We start from the raw sequence: 15,473 nt of genomic DNA, 5'->3' as shown, positions 1-15,473 counted from the left end.
TGCTAAACGACAAGATGGTGGCGTTGTTGACAATTGTCCGCCAATTGTTGCAAATTTGATAGTCAAACGGTCGTGGTCAGTGTGACGGTGGAGTCTCGGTGTAGACGGACGCGTGGCTAGCGAAGATCAACGTCTCCACTAGTCCACCAAGGCGCGCCGCAAAGGTAACCGCAAGAGGAAGCAACGAGGGACAGGGGAGATTGGAGGCAGAACACTCGCGTTCGCGTGCAGTTGGAGAGAAATTCGCGAGACGCTCGCGAGATGAATGTACCCATTGAACTATTGGGAATGTACACGGTAGGGAGTAGCGCTGTGCAGCGAAGCGCGAAGGAAGCTCATTGGCACAGCCATAACGTAATGTGGGCAGGCGCGTCATGGCGACGTGAGGGCAAAGTCATCAGGAGCAGCAAAGGAGTAGTAGTTCGTCGTAGTCCATGGTAAGCGCGTGTACGTATAGTTGAAGCTGTACGCAAACTTCAACTAGCAAAGCTTGAGTAGCTTCGAGACTGGCAAAGTCTTCTTGGCACGACGCGCGAAACAGTTGACGATGGGAACGAGTGGTGATTGCGACGCTGATGCCAAGCCAAGCGATTCTAGAGGGTAAAGTGGTTCACTGAAGATTGCGCAAGCTGTAGTGCGAATCTGCCACACTTAGCGAAGCGTCGCCTGCCCCTGCGCTGGGGGAGTGCAGAGTGGATTCGAGCAAAATGGCAGACGATGGCAGAAGCAATGCGGTGCAGGAGGCAGTCCAAGTGTACACGCGGAGAGCGACAGCGGAGGTAACGTCTGGGTGGGCAAGCGGATGACTATCAGAGGGAATGCTACGCTGATCTGACTGCTGTTGCGTGGTCGCAGGGCTTTTGGGCGGGTGGTGGGCGTTGTGGAGTTCTAGACATGTGGAAGCCGCGACAGGGCCGCGTCAACCCGGCTGAATTGGGTAAGCGCGAGTCGTCGTCGTCTTGCCCCATCCCTCAATCAATTACCCTCGTCCGCACCTGTCCAACCTACGACTCCACCACCTATCGACGACCAAAACCGTGTCTTCCAGCGCTGCATAGCCGCCTGCAACGAGAGAAAGAGACCTTCGACCTCTCTTCGCGCCCACGACCAGCAGAATTCCCAGAATATCTGCCTGTGGCTATCTCGTTGCTGCGCCGCTGCCATCATCGGGCTGTGCACTGCCAATCCGCAGCCTGTCGACCACGCTATACACCCACGACGCCCCGTCACCCCGACACCCAACACCTGAACACCCATCACCGCGCACAACGACATCGCGACTGCAGCTCGCACCTGCCCACGATGGAATACAACAACAGCGCCCACCGCGCTCACCAACAACAACATGTCGACACTGACAGGCTGGCTGCCGAGATGACGGAGCAGTTCCGTCACGTCCTGAGCACAAAGCGCATGAACGAACTCACATCACGATCATCGCAGTCACGCTCCTCATCGCCAGCACCCAGGGATTTCGGAACCCCCCAGCCGCCGCCATCGCAGTCTGCCCCGCCGACGTACGCTTCCATCAAGAACATTCCGCTCGTCCCTGAGGCGCCCCGTGATGCGCGATCGCTCCGCTTCAAGAACATGCTGCATTCGCTTTCCAACATGCCCGTACGATGGGAGAACCCCGGACTACTCGACGAGGCCCTTCGCGTCATCCCGCTCGAGCAGATCTACAACGAGGCCGAAGAGGAGAGCCAAATACTGCAGGCCGAGGGCGAGAGCATGGGAAAGAAGGCTGCCTGGGGCTACCAAGACTGCGTTGTCCGCGCACTCCTTCGATGGTTCAAGCGATCCTTCTTCTCTTGGGTCAACAACCCGCCGTGCTCGCGATGCTACTCACCAACCGTTGCCGTTGGCATCACACCACCACTCCCTGACGAACAAGCCCGCGGCGCCAACCAGGTCGAGGCTTACCAATGCTCGCACGAGGGCTGCAAGAACTACGAGCGCTTCCCACGATACAACGACGCATTCGTCCTTTTGCAAACCCGCAAAGGTCGATGCGGCGAGTGGGCCAATTGCTTCAGCATGCTCTGTCGCGCTGTCGGGTCAAGAGTACGCTGGGTGTGGAACGCAGAGGACCACGTCTGGACCGAAGTCTACTCTGTACACCGCAAGCGATGGGTCCACGTCGACGCCTGTGAAGAGGCATGGGACAAGCCCCGGTTATACACCGATGGTACGTTGCTTCCTGCATATCCATCTCCTTCATCTACTAACAGAGTTTTTAGGCTGGGGCAAGAAGCTCTCATACTGCATCGCCTTCTCGGCTGATGGCGCCATGGACGTCACTCGCCGATACGTCCGCGATGCTAAGCACGCTGCCGAGCGCAACCGCGCACCAGAGGCAGTTCTTCTCCACATCATGGACGAGATCCGAGCAACACGACGCGCCAACATGTCCAAGCAGGACAAGTTCCGCCTGCAAGGTGAGGACATCCGCGAAGCCAAAGAGCTCCGTGCTAGCGTCATTTCATCAATTGCACACGCCGTCAGCAAACTCAGGCCCGAGGACATCATCAATGCCCAGGTCACTCGCCGCCTAGACCCAGATGCCCAGAAGGCATTGGAGGGTCGTATGAGCGGCAACGCTCAATGGATACGAGCACGCGGCGAGGGTGGACAGCAACAGAACCAGCAAGACCCCCGAAACCAGCATCCGCGTTGAACTCATCGGCGACCCCCACCTTTCATTCATCACACCCGGTATCTTTCCATCGCGCCATGTCTACAACGTAAGCCGAGTCTAGCGACAGTGCACTGCACCTAGCTCTCGAGCATGTAGAGCTCGATAGAAGCCGAGATACCCATCCGACATGGCCCCGCGACATTCGTTACGCGGACGACACTCCCGCCTGTACAAACATAGAGCCTGGGATTCATCGTCATTTCGATTCATTTGCGCTGGCGTTCCAGGCGCAACATCCAAGAGACATGCGATAAACTATAATGTCTGCACCTACCTCATCAGAGGCTTTTCCTATTACTTTGGCATCACTTTGGCGACCGATTTTCGTTGCTTCACTGCATTCTTCACTTCGACTTCTTTGTGTGCACGCGGGGGTTTGCGGCACTGTTTATACCATTTTGCCATTTTGGTTTACGATTTGCGATATCTCCTATGTCTTTTCTGTATGTTTACGAGCATTTTGGCACTTTGTACGCACGACGTATGAGGTTTCACGTTTCAGTCATCCGTCGCAATACTGCTGGCACTTTCAGAGAAGGATGTGCTGTACACGGGCGGTGTGGGGATCCGTGGCATAGAGACTGTTGTGGTGGTGTGTAAGAGGGGTTGACGCGCGTCCATGGCGCCCAAGACACAGGGCTTGCTGCATGGTTTAGTGCAATAGGATGCAAGATAGAAATCCAGAGCCAAGATTGGCGATGTTTCTGCAAACCACATGCACTGTTTCCACCCATTTTCCACCTCAACAAGTTGCGTGATTGCCCGACTAGGATGAAAGCTGATCAAAGTCGGTAGGTGAAAGATTTGCGGGGACGCGCGTTAAGAGTACGCAGGCTGGGTTTAGTGCAGACGCGGCAACCGCAGTCGATACACTGCCAACACACGACGACAATGCTCAATGACTATAAAACAAGGTGCTTCGAGTCTTTGAAGCAAGAGATAGAGCGTGCGCCTTGTAAAGCCTATGAAAATGACGTTGTTGGAGTATTATAGCGAGCTTCTCTCGATCACGTTTGCTTCCTGCACCTGGTCAGGAACACGGGAAAGAGATCTCCAGGGTCCACCCATCAACGTTGAAACATGCCCTTTTCAAACGTCCGTCAAACAAGATGAAGAAATCATGATGCAAGCAAAGCAAACGTCATATATAGTGATAACCAGTTTCATCTGTATCATTCTGTTCGCACATGAGGATGAACGGTATTATGAATCAGCTACGCAGGTGAGATCAGCATCGTCAGGCGGGCCGTTCGTTTCTCCAGCTCTTGCCTAAACAAGTTAGCAGGCGCTGCTGCGCACAAGAGTCTAAAAATAACCCGTTCTCTGATATGTGATGACAGTCAGGCCGCTTTTTGCCAAGCAAAACTTGAGTTTGCTGACGAGGAACCATGAGGCTCTGCAACTGTGCCTCAACTCTGAAAAGTTTTGACTGCTCTAATGAGGAAACACTGATTCAAGAGTCTTAGCGCAAAGCGCGGAAGAACGACGGCAGTACCTCGCACAATTACCAGACACCACTGCCTTGGGAGCAGTCTAGGCTGGAGACGTGTCGGGTGGGGTTGCGCCGGGCTGACGGTATCCTTGAGGGCTGAAACGCCTATATGAGGGTTCGTACTGTGAATAATTGTGTATATGCTTGGGTCAATCTTGGGTGATGGGTGAGATAAGAACGAGATGATGAAAGATCGCGATAAACACGTTACTATGGTGCTCGTAGAAGTAGTACTCAGATGGCACTGCATGTCCTCAAGACCGATATACCACCGCACTCAGGCCCAGCAACGCGCACACTCGTCGGCAGTGCTTCTGCGCATGCCAACAGCACACACGCCCTTATCCTACACAGCATAGTTGTGTCAGTCAGCACTCTTAGTGTCTTAGCTCATCAAAATCCACAACCGTCGCAAGCCCGCTGAGGCTGGTGAAAGCTAACCCAGGATCCGCCACTTGGATCCCGCCGTGCACAGACCGCCAGACCCCCAGCTGTGTGGCCGCTCAGCCCCCTTCGCCTGGGCACATTGCCTTGCGCATTTCAGCTGCCGTGTTTGAGGCAGTTTGCAGTTTGTACAAAAGCTCGTGGCGACCCGCACATTGTCGTACATTTATCGTTCTGTCGTTTGACGTATAGCCTAGTCCACCGACTCATATCCACGGGCGACCCAACCACGACCGCGGATCCACGATCGCTACTTCCCGTCTGTCAATTGACGCTGCTTCTTGAGTGACATCAGTCAGCCTTGCTTGGCTTACCACAACACCCACTCCCACCACTACCACCACCACAACAACAAAACCAACAACAACAACAACAACCGCAAATATGGGCAAAGTCGGGCGCTTCGCGTGTATCCTCACGCCTATGTGCCTTACCCTCGCATCTTTAATATGCTTCGTCATTGTCATGCTAGGTCAAACGCCATGGTCGGGCAATAAAGCACCAGCAACAGCCTTGGGGCGCGATCTATACTTCTTCAAGGTATGCCTCACCACAACCCTACAAGCCTACTTATCTAACATACACGGTACAGGCGAATACTGGAAACATTACAGCCGACCCTGACACCATCGCCGACAAGATCCCCGAAGGCATCACACCAGACGCTGCAAAAGAGTTTCTCGACGCTCTGAAGGGCAAGCTCTCCTCGAAGGAACTCAAGGACTTCTACCAGGTCGGCCTCTTCTCCTACTGTGAGGGAGACAAGGATGCCGAGTCTGGCAAAGAAACCATCACATACTGCTCTGCGCGCAAGTTTCAGTTCCACTTCGATCCCCTGGCTATCTGGCAAATGAACAACACCAACATTCAGGAAGTTCTTGGCGACAAATATGACAGTGGTATGAACGCATACAAGAAGGCTGCTGGCTGGATGAACTGGGCTTTTGTTATCACCCTGGTTCTTACGGCTGTGGAGTTTGTGGTGGGCTTCTTTGCTATCTTTTCGAGATGGGGTAGCCTTGTTACCACTGTTATCTCTACCGTGAGTCTTTCCTCTCTTTCCTCCTAGCCAACCCCACTCTAACGTCACATAGGCACAAACCATCTTCGCCATCCTCGCCGCCGCAACCGCAACAGCGATCTACGGCACCATCACCGGTGTCTTCAAGACCGTCCTCGAACCCTACAATATCGGTTCCTCCATGGGCAGCCAGATGCTCTCCGTCCTCTGGCTCGCCGTCGCCTTCTCCATTGGCTCCGGCTTCTTCTGGCTCATCAGCGTGTGCTGCTGCAGTGGAAAGAGCGGCCATAAGAAGATGGTCGTCGAGAAGACCCCTTACACATACGAGAGGGTTGCCAGCCCGGCATTTGGCCAGAGCGGGCATCAGATGTCAAGCTGGCCCAAGAGCCAGCAGGACCCGCCCAAGATGGGACAGCCAACGGCTTATGAGCCATTTAGGTCGCGCGTCTAAGTGTGAGGACAAAGGCACTGCGTGGATTGAGACGTTTTGGAACGTACCGTGGAAGTAAGAACGCACGAGTTCTCTAATGACATGTACGACCATCTTTGCGGGAATTTATCTGGGTACTTTATATACCCCAACGGCGTTTGTTTTTATAGCATCGTTATGGATACGGCCCCCTGTGGCTTGAGGGCGTTTGGATAGTTTTGCACATATCGGTATGAATCAACATCAATCATTCAAACCCACGATTTCCATAACATATTCAATGACACGCAGCTACTCTTTATCCCTTGTTCTCCAACCGCGTTACAACAACAGAAACGACAATCGTACAGACAGCCATCATGTACGCAGAGACACCAAACCCGCCTTGTAGATCAAATTGGAAGTTCCACCACAGAACGCCAAAGAGTAAGCTTGCTAGGAAAAAGATGAACAGGATAAGTAAAGAGATGATCTCACGATCCCAGCCCTCCAAGAAGTAAATACCCCATCCTTCCGCTGGCTGTCCTTTCTGGCCCTGGAGAACGCCACAGGTACGTTTTGGTAGTTGATTGAGAATCCAATCGTCCTCCTCATGGACATCGGTGGCGCATGTGAATAGACTCGCCAGGTACTCTGGTGGAATAGGAGGGTGGGTTTTGGGTGGACTTGGAGAGTACTCGTATTCCACACCGACCTTATTAGGAGGTGGAGTGCATTCGCAGTATTTCCAGTTCGCAGGGTCGGCAATGCAGTACAAGTGGTGCTGTACGTCTACACTGCCTCCCATTGGGAGGCGGAACTTGACAAAAACGATTCTTTGCACCGTTTTGAGCCGCGCGATGTTGAGAAAGCGGCCGCGGTGAGTGGCGTACTGTCGCTGGAGGAAGCGCAATAGTGTCCGATCTGTAGTGATTTCATCGACACGGTCTTGCTTGACAATCTTGCGTCGTCTAGTACGGTGCATGCACATTGAGAGATGAAGTATTTTCTTTGTAGTAGACGGGTTAGTAGAAGTTGAGCAAGAGGTTGTTGCGTATGGCGAGTTGTGCTGTGGTAGACATGACGGCGGAGACTTCGAAGATCCTCCAGATACCTTTCCTAGTTTGGTGATTGCGTTTCGGAGCCATCGATCAGGACGCGGGACAATGTACTGCTGGTTGCTAGATTTGTGGCTGTACGGTGCTGCGTGTACTCTAACGCCAGGAGAACGCTGCATGCGGACTATTAGCTCAGCTATACCGCCTTCACGAAGCTCCATTATGTCGCTGTATATGGAGTCACCACATTTCTAAGCAGTGTTTAGCAATCCACCTTATGTCGTAAAAAATTTATTCTGGACGGGAAAAACTTACACATCGCCAGCGTAGGCGAGTCTTGTTTTGGTCCAATGCTGGCTCAAGAAGCCCCATGTTCACTAACAGATGGTCTATAGTAAAGAGCAAAGTACCCAGATCCAGATGGAAACCGGTAGCAATAAGAAAAAGTGCAAATACTTCGCTGTAAGACATGCTCAAGGCTTGACTAACATCTTTGAACCATTCGTGCCAGGTCGACATCGTCTTTGACTGAGCCGGCGACCTCAGGACGTCATGCTTGACAATACCTTCGTCGTCGCAGCCCAACGCCTCCTTTGTCACCGTTTCAGTTCGATCCGCTGGTGCCAGATTAGGTATTACAAATGCTTGTAGTTGATTGTGAAAGGTTTTGAATGCTTCGCTCTCAACTAAGAACTGTCGAAAGGTCACCAAATCCTCGAAAGCGTCTTCATTAACCGGATGTGAATCAGCGCCATCCTCCTCCTCGTCAGAACTTTCGTTGTTGCGTTCGCTGGGAGACAACTCCGTGCTTGCATGGACGATTTGCAATTTCTCGATGACCGATTTTGCTAGAGAAGCCGATTTTGCGCGCACAAGCCGCGATGCTAGATGCTCTAATCTCTCTGTCGCTTCACCTTCTAAGAGGCCTGCGTATGCTCGAAACAGTCGGCGTAGGTTCCTTTCAAGCCTTTCGGGTCCGATGTTCTGGGCTTCTATAGCGCGTTTATACAGCGACAACAGTGCCTCGTCTTCGTAGAAGATAGAGAGTAGCACCTTCGTAGCTGTCGCAATTTGGACTTTAGAATAGCCGCTGCCTTTTGATATGACGGATGCCGATGATGCTAGAGACGCCACCGAAAAGATCGAAGCAACCGACGCTGCGTAAGAAGACGGCCCTGACGCGCTGTCATTGTAGTCCCACTCAAAGTTCTCAAAAGTACTTTCATTCACAAGTGTCGTCTTCAACCAGCTTTCGACGGGGTGAGTGGGAAGAGGCCGAGCTTGTTCAAACTCTTTAAGCACATTCCTTGTAGCTCCTTCGTCTCTTATCCCTCCTACTTCATGGTCTGAGGTTTCGTCCTCCCCAGAAATCTCGGATCGCATCTCGTTGAAGGTAGTTGTTGTATCCTCCGGATCCCATGGCAAATCGTCTCCCGGTGTGAAGTCCTCGGGGTCAAGAGGTGCTTTCATTATTCGCATGAAGTTCTGATCCTCAAGAATCATACCTACTGTCTGTTTGAATATCTGATTGAGGTCTTGAGCCTCGGCGGATTCAGCGGCTTTAGCAGCTTCTCTAGCTTCACCTTCCAGTTGCTCCTTCTCTTCATGCTCCTTCTTTTCTTCAGCCTCTCGCTTAGGCGTCTTCGTCTTTATCCAATTCTTTCCCTTCTTCCTCCTGTAGAAACCAGACCCTAAGCTGCCCCATCCAGAACTTGCCTCAGCTTCTTCCTCTTCTGCGGCCGTACGTGCTGCTTCAGGTTCTTTAGCAGCACGCTCAGCTCCTTCTGCCGCAATACTTTCCTCTTCTTCACGCTGAATGCGTTCCTGTTCTAAGCGTCCCTCCTCTTCCGTACGCTTAGGACGCTCCCTCTCTGCTTGTTCAGCAGCTTCCTTCGCTGAACGCTCTTTCTCTCCCTTCTCACGGTCTCTCTTCTCTCTAGATAATTCCTTCTTCTCTCCTCCGCCAAATATAACGGCGCCCCCGACTAGGAGCTCCTGAACACCGGCTTCTTGAGTATACGGTGTAGACGCATTGCCTTCCGCATGAGTGCTGTTAACTCCCTCTTCATGGAGCTTATCGCACGCGTGGTTAATTTGTGGTAGATCTGAGTCCTGCAGAAGTTCATCGGGAACTTCCGGAAGCCCATGAAAATCCCCGTAACTATGATGTGAATCTCCGAATGAAGGGTCAATAGAGAAAGGCTCTATGGCAGATCGAGGTGCTGTGTAAGTCTTATCTGCTCCCAGTTCGTCATTGTCATCAGCATTCATAGCGATGGATTCCGGCTCACGAGCCTCATCGGTGGCCTCGCGGCGCTCCCGGATTGCTTTCGTACGGTTGGCCAGCTTCTGTATCTCCTCCCTAGTCAAGACACGCGGAACCATCACGCAATCTACGCGCTCTTCGAAACGCTCCTTAGCTTCCTCTAAAGCCTCAGGGTTAACTAGGCGGCGATCAATTCTTGTCCATCGGGCTCCGATGGGAATGTACTTGTCCTTTAAGGCGTCCTTGTATGGTGCAACTCCCTCGCGGACGAGTGCAGGGTCCTCGGGGAACTTTTCGGTAGCTTTGCGAAGGATACCTTTAATAGGCGCAACGTGTCTTCCGGGAGGCTCATTATGAACTTCTTCAGCCGCAGTCTGTGTGTCTTCCATGACGGAAGGTAAGCGGGCAGGGCTAAATATTTCGACCGAAGGCTCCCGCGGATAGCTGCCTGTGGCTCCACCGTTCCACTGCCAACCAGGTCTAACTGTCGCGAGCCGATTTCCGCCAAAGCCGGTGTCCCTTGGGCTGTTTGTGTTACCCCATTGCCAACCAGGGTCTCTTCCACTGGTGTCGATATGACGTGGAGGAGGCAGGGGTGGCGGTATTTCGGATCGTGCTCTAGGAATTCTCATTGCAGTTTCGGCGTTCTGAGCTACAGGTTGTTCGCTACCAGCTTCCTTTTTGCTCGTTCTTCCACTAGAATTCTCAATTCCAGCTTCAACCTCGTTCGTGAGGTGTGCTATATCAAACCCCAAGGAACGGCTTTGGTTGGCTTGGTTGCGTTGAGAAGGAATTTCAAGCGACGTCCCGTATGTTCTATGATGGCCCTGATGTATAGGATCATGATTGTCCGAATCAAAAGGATCAATCAACTTGATATCTGCTTCCTTGGACTTTCTAGAGCTGGAGGCTAATGTAGACATAGGAACTTCTGGAAAGCCCGTTCGCAAAGTATTCGAGGCTTCAGAATCTTTTGAGTCTGACTCGATAGCTGCTTCGTGAGATCCCCTGGAGTCGAGGGAAGACCGATCAAATGGTTTACTGGAGACAGAGATCGATGGGTATTTTTTAGTCTTAGTCTTGTCTTTCTTAGAACCATACTCAATGATAATCTCAGGCCTTTGGCCGTCCCGAGTAGAAGGGCGGCTGCTACTACGCGATGGGCGACGTGTTTGAACTAGGGATGCTCCACTACCAGTAAGAACTGGTGGGTTTATCGGGGTTATCTCAGCTGCTTTGTGGATCTGTTCGTGAAATGGATCGCGGCTGCTCGGTAAGGCTTTAGGCTCAGCTGTAGTATCGAGCAAGCGCTGATTTTCTGCTTCAGGATGGCGAGACTCCTCTCTGGCTACCGACCGGGCCTTTTCCTCTTCAGCCATCACTTCTTCAGCTCTCTCCATTGCGCGACTGTCTGCACGATCAAGTTCGAAACGCACGCGCCTGTCGTTCTCTTCTGCCGCTTTTTGCGGGCTATAATCGACAGGAAACTGTAGCATTTTTATTGTCTCTTGCCTCTCACTACGCCTCTGCGCCTTCTCAAGTTCCATTAGGCGTTGCTGATCTGCTAGCTGAGTCGGTGTCATGGATGAGGATAGTCTGCGAGTACCACCACGCGGGTCCCAGTACCTAGGTTTCTCATGTTGGTTCTTAAAGGGTGCCGCTAGTTGTTCATCTCGTTCTCGAGCTTCTGCAGCCTGCCTCTCACTACGCATCATCGCCTTCTCAAATTCGATTAGGCGTTGCTGGTCTGCTAGCTGAGCTGGTGTCATAGTTGAGGACAGTCTGCGTCTTGCAGATGGCCTCCTCTGAGCTACTCTGTAGTTCTTCTCATGAATCATGTTACCGCTCGCACTTTCGACAGTACGCAAGTCCCATGGATCCTCGAAAGTAAGTAAATCCCATGGGTCAGGCGATATTACGGAGGGCGACTTTATAGATGAAGCTGCGAAGGGATTCTCCTGACCACTAGACGAAGGGCGTCTAGATAACGACGGCCTAATAGCGTATTCCTGGTTAAAGTTCTTCGGAAACGACAACAGTGGAGGCGCACGTTTTCTCGAGCTAGAAGGTCGGTATGTCTCTGCAGGCACTTGTGTATCAAATGCTAGAGGGTTTGGTTGCGAAATGCTTGTGCGACGCTTGCTGGGAGTTCGATCAAAGTTGGCTGGACGTGGTGGTGTTGTAGATTGTGGTGCCTTCGCAGTTCGGGCTTCTAAGAGGGGTGACTTGGGGAGAAATTCGTCGTCTTGGTGGTGTTCTGAGGATTGGACGGCGTCCGGCATCCTTGTGATTCAGTGAGGCCAGAGATTTAGATTGGGAACATAAGAACTCTGTAGAAGATTGTGTTGGTGAGGCAATCAACCTCGAAGATGCGGTTTAGGTCGCTGTCGACCAGGCTGCACGCTTGATGTGTCAATTTACGCGCCTGCCTCGCAGCCCCGCCGCACTACTTCCAGAATGTGCAACATCAATCAGCCTTGTGTGCGCCTCATGCATATGCTCAGCTTCTGGTGGATATCAATGGCTGTTCGGAGTAGGATTGACCAGTCTGGGTAGAGCGATCTACGTTGAGGCTGTGCAATTGCTGCAGCCACAGAAGCCAGAACAATATAAGCCAATTACATAGGCTGTAACATCTATATCACAGCCATGAATATATTGGTACTTGCAGATGCAATGGGGAGAAAAATCTATGAGATGCCGATTGTCAAAAAAAGCGCATGATGCGCAATGTTGGGTTTGTGTAGGGGTAAGGCGCGGCGTCTTCTTCGAGGCTGCATCGTGAGCCTAACCGTCCAGTGACATTTGGATATCTGGCTTAGATATTGCTTGTCACTATAACCTGTGGTATCGAAAGTGATAGTGGAGAGAAGATGGGGAAGAGCACAGCGGTGGACGGCGCTGCAGCTGGCGGTTGTATGTGAGGCTCACGCTCGCGCCCAATTACCGAACCAAGCAATGCGCGAATTCGCTCTGTACCATCGTCCCCACGCTTGAGACTTCCACCCTCTAGAAAAAGTGAGCTTTCCGCCGCCAATAACGGGAAGTCGTAAAACTGATCTACTCAAAGGGCCAATGTCCAACAGATGTTAAAGCCGAGAATCGCCAAGGCGCTAGTCTCCAAGCGATATCACCGCGTACAACCATCGTCATCAATAAGCGCCCCATGAATAGCTCTACTTACGGTAAATGCAACTAGTTCGTCACTTCGAGAGCAAGCATAGCAGTATTGTCTACCTCGCGGCGTTCATGCATGTGTGAGTCCGCGATAAGACATCCCGGTGCTTACACTATCCAGGCGGGATCTGGCTTTTCAACGAATAGGATAAGCTGCAGACAGCCACCTCCAATGGCGACATTGGACAGTTCAGCCTTTTTTTTTGGTCAGCCGCACTGAACCTGGATTTTGGTACACGCGGGATCGACTTACAAATATCGGAGACTTTATATGCCTTCGGACGAAACTTTACGAATATTTCAATCGAAAGGTCATCGTCAAGGTCTCCGCACTGACACCTTACCAAACATGCTTTGGCGGTCTCTTAGATGCTGATCACGCCTTCGTGTTGCTTTTTGACAAGCATCGCGACCGGAGGGGTATCGTCTTCGGGTAATGCATTGGCTTACATGGCTTGCACTACACCGATCCCATGTACCAAGCAAACATATCTCGGACCTCTCCGCGCGGTCGTCCGCTTAGACAAGACCCTGCTATCTACTTACCTTACACATGTCGCAACCATTGGTTGGTGAATCATTAGATCTTACCTCCGATCACGTTTTATGTCCGCTTACTCCGCTAAAACCACACGCACCTTCGTTGAACTACTGTCAGAAGAGAAGTCGACGAGTCGCAACACTGCAAAAATCGGGTCGAGCAAGGACTCCCTGACTTCTGTCCTATAGCCTGCCAGTACGTGGTGGAGGGTAAGACTTACCCATGTAGATTGTGACTGCTTCAGGAGCTATCGGAGACATACACGAACAGTACGGCATATCCGTCTCTGACTCCGCTGACATATTGTGGGACTTTGTTATTCTCTTCTGCCAAGAGCCATACCTTCATGATGTGCAAGAGAGTCTGACAAACTTCCGTGCTGGGCATGTAAGACATGGAGTTAATGTGGTAGCCGGAGTGGAGGATATAAGCCTACAGAACAGGCTCTCTGTGCCAACACAACATCACCAAGTTTCAGCCTTTTGTCCTACAAGCACGCTTCCCTTGACGGCTTCTCAACTTACCCTCACCTGCCACTCCTGGGTCGCTACTACTAGCTATATACATACTTCCTTGTCCCCCCTAATATCTCCTTCCAATCGCACAACCTCTACAGTAACATCGCCAAAATGTCATACCTCTTCAAACATTCAAGCGTTGGGACCTTAGCACATTACATTAAGCATCGCAAATTCGACTATACCCGCACAACAGCAAAGCCGATATCTGCTTCATCGTCGACCGACGACCTCCCCTTCCCAAAAGAAGATGTCATCACAGATGCAGCTGTTGGAGCAGAGCTTAAGCAGCACCAGACCACACTTGTCGATTGGAATGGTCCAAGCGATCCAAGCAATCCTCAGAATTGGCCTCAATCCCACAAGATACTTGTGACAGTCTTGCTCTGCGTCTACACCTTCGCCGTGTACGTCGGCTCCTCGATATACACTTCCTCACAACAGGCTGTCATGGACAAGTTTGACGTCAGCCACGTCGCTGCCTCGCTGGGTATTGCGCTCTACGTGCTGGGTTACGGTATCGGATGCCTGCTCTTCTCACCACTGTCCGAAGTACCGGCTATAGGCAGAAACCCTCCGTACGCGATATCTGGTTTCTTCTTCATCATCTTGTGCATACCAACCGCGCTGGTGGACAACTTCGCTGGTCTGATGGTACTGCGTTTCCTCCTGGGATGTAAGCACGACCCCTTCTCGGTCTGTTTATGAGATATATACTGACTTCCTATTTTCACATTTAGTCATGGCGTCGCCCTGTCTTGCAACCGCTGGTGCGTCTCTCGGCGACATCTGGACCATGGCGGAGTTCCCATTCGCTGTCGCCCTTTGGGCTGCCGTCGCAACCTTGGGACCTGCGCTCGGCCCGACTTTATCCTCATATGCCGTCAAGGACTTGGGCTGGCGCTTCTCGAGCTGGGAGCTGCTTATTATTGCCGGTCCCGTATACCTCGCCATACTCTTGGTTTTGCCAGAGAGCTCAGGACCCACCATCCTGTACTACAAAGCAAAGCGCATGCGAGAGGATACCGGAAACCAAGAGTTGATGTCGGCCTCGGAGCGAAAGCAGAGGGACATGAAAGTTAGTAGCTTGCTGTTCGATGCTCTTGTCAAGCCTTGGGAAATTAACGCCCTGGATCCTGCTATCTTGTTCACCACGGTGTACATGGGCTTATGCTATGGCATCTACTACTCATTCTTCGAGGTAAGTACCCGTCTTGGTCAGATTATAGACAACACTGCTGACATGTACATCTTAGTCTTTACCTCTCGTTTATCCCGTCTACTACGGCTTCAATGCCGAGTCTACAGGCCTCATCTTCCTCTGCATCCTTCCAGCCTGTCTTTCCGCCTTTGCCGCGCATGTGCTATACCTCAAGTACCGCGTTTTCCCACGCCTTATGAATGGGACGTTCGGAGAACTCGAGAACCATCTATGGCCGGGTATGGTCGCCAGTCCCGTCATTGCAGTGGGCCTGTTCATCTTCGCATGGGCGTCCAGACCCTCGGTCCATTGGATGGTGCCTACCATTGGCCTCAGTCTTACATGTTTTGGCATCTACTTCATCGCTCAGAGTGTCCTGCTCTACATTCCCAACATTTACCCGACATACGCAGCCAGTATCTTCAGCGCCAATAGTCTGAGCAGAAGCGCGTTTGCATTTGCGGCGATCCTATTCGCAAGGCCCATGTTCCAGGGTATCGGGATCGATGGTGGTGTGAGTTTGCTGGCAGGCTGCATGGTGCTGTGCTCGTTCGGTATCTTTGCACTTTACAGGTTTGGCAAGACGTTGCGACAGCGGAGTCGCTTCGCTGTTGTCTGATGATGGAGATGTAATAAGTGTAGGGCCGT

General features: G+C 51.9%; 4 protein-coding genes across 4 annotated transcripts; 3 read left to right on the top strand and 1 right to left on the bottom strand.

Moving 5' to 3' along the window:
• Nucleotides 1–1,302: 1,302 nt before the first annotated feature.
• AA0111_g8948 (hypothetical protein) lies at nt 1,303–2,677 on the top strand (the record flags this gene model as incomplete). Its single annotated transcript, XM_028655451.1, has 2 exons — nt 1,303–2,188; nt 2,241–2,677. The coding sequence occupies 2 exons, from the start codon at nt 1,303–1,305 to the stop codon at nt 2,675–2,677; spliced, it is 1,323 nt and encodes a 440-aa protein (XP_028503355.1).
• A 2,341-nt stretch (nt 2,678–5,018) lies between these two features.
• On the top strand, nt 5,019–6,106 carry AA0111_g8947 (hypothetical protein; the record flags this gene model as incomplete). The annotated part of the gene is made up of 3 exons (XM_028655450.1): nt 5,019–5,174; nt 5,227–5,676; nt 5,729–6,106. The coding sequence occupies 3 exons, from the start codon at nt 5,019–5,021 to the stop codon at nt 6,104–6,106; spliced, it is 984 nt and encodes a 327-aa protein (XP_028503356.1).
• Nucleotides 6,107–6,383: 277 nt separating this feature from the next.
• On the bottom strand, nt 6,384–11,670 carry AA0111_g8946 (hypothetical protein; the record flags this gene model as incomplete). Its single annotated transcript, XM_028655449.1, has 2 exons — nt 6,384–7,373; nt 7,438–11,670. The coding sequence occupies 2 exons, from the start codon at nt 11,668–11,670 to the stop codon at nt 6,384–6,386; spliced, it is 5,223 nt and encodes a 1,740-aa protein (XP_028503357.1).
• A 2,065-nt stretch (nt 11,671–13,735) lies between these two features.
• Nucleotides 13,736–15,444, top strand: AA0111_g8945 (hypothetical protein; the record flags this gene model as incomplete). Its single annotated transcript, XM_028655448.1, has 3 exons — nt 13,736–14,300; nt 14,365–14,825; nt 14,881–15,444. 3 exons carry the CDS (start codon nt 13,736–13,738, stop codon nt 15,442–15,444), a joined length of 1,590 nt encoding a protein of 529 aa, XP_028503450.1.
• Nucleotides 15,445–15,473: the final 29 nt, after the last annotated feature.

Source organism: Alternaria arborescens (genome assembly GCF_004154835.1).
Source record: "Alternaria arborescens strain FERA 675 chromosome Unknown contig_24, whole genome shotgun sequence".
In the NCBI taxonomy this organism is placed as follows: Eukaryota; Fungi; Ascomycota; class Dothideomycetes; order Pleosporales; family Pleosporaceae; genus Alternaria; species Alternaria arborescens.
Note: the sequence above shows the minus strand (reverse complement) of the source record. Positions and strands in the feature narration are given on the sequence as shown.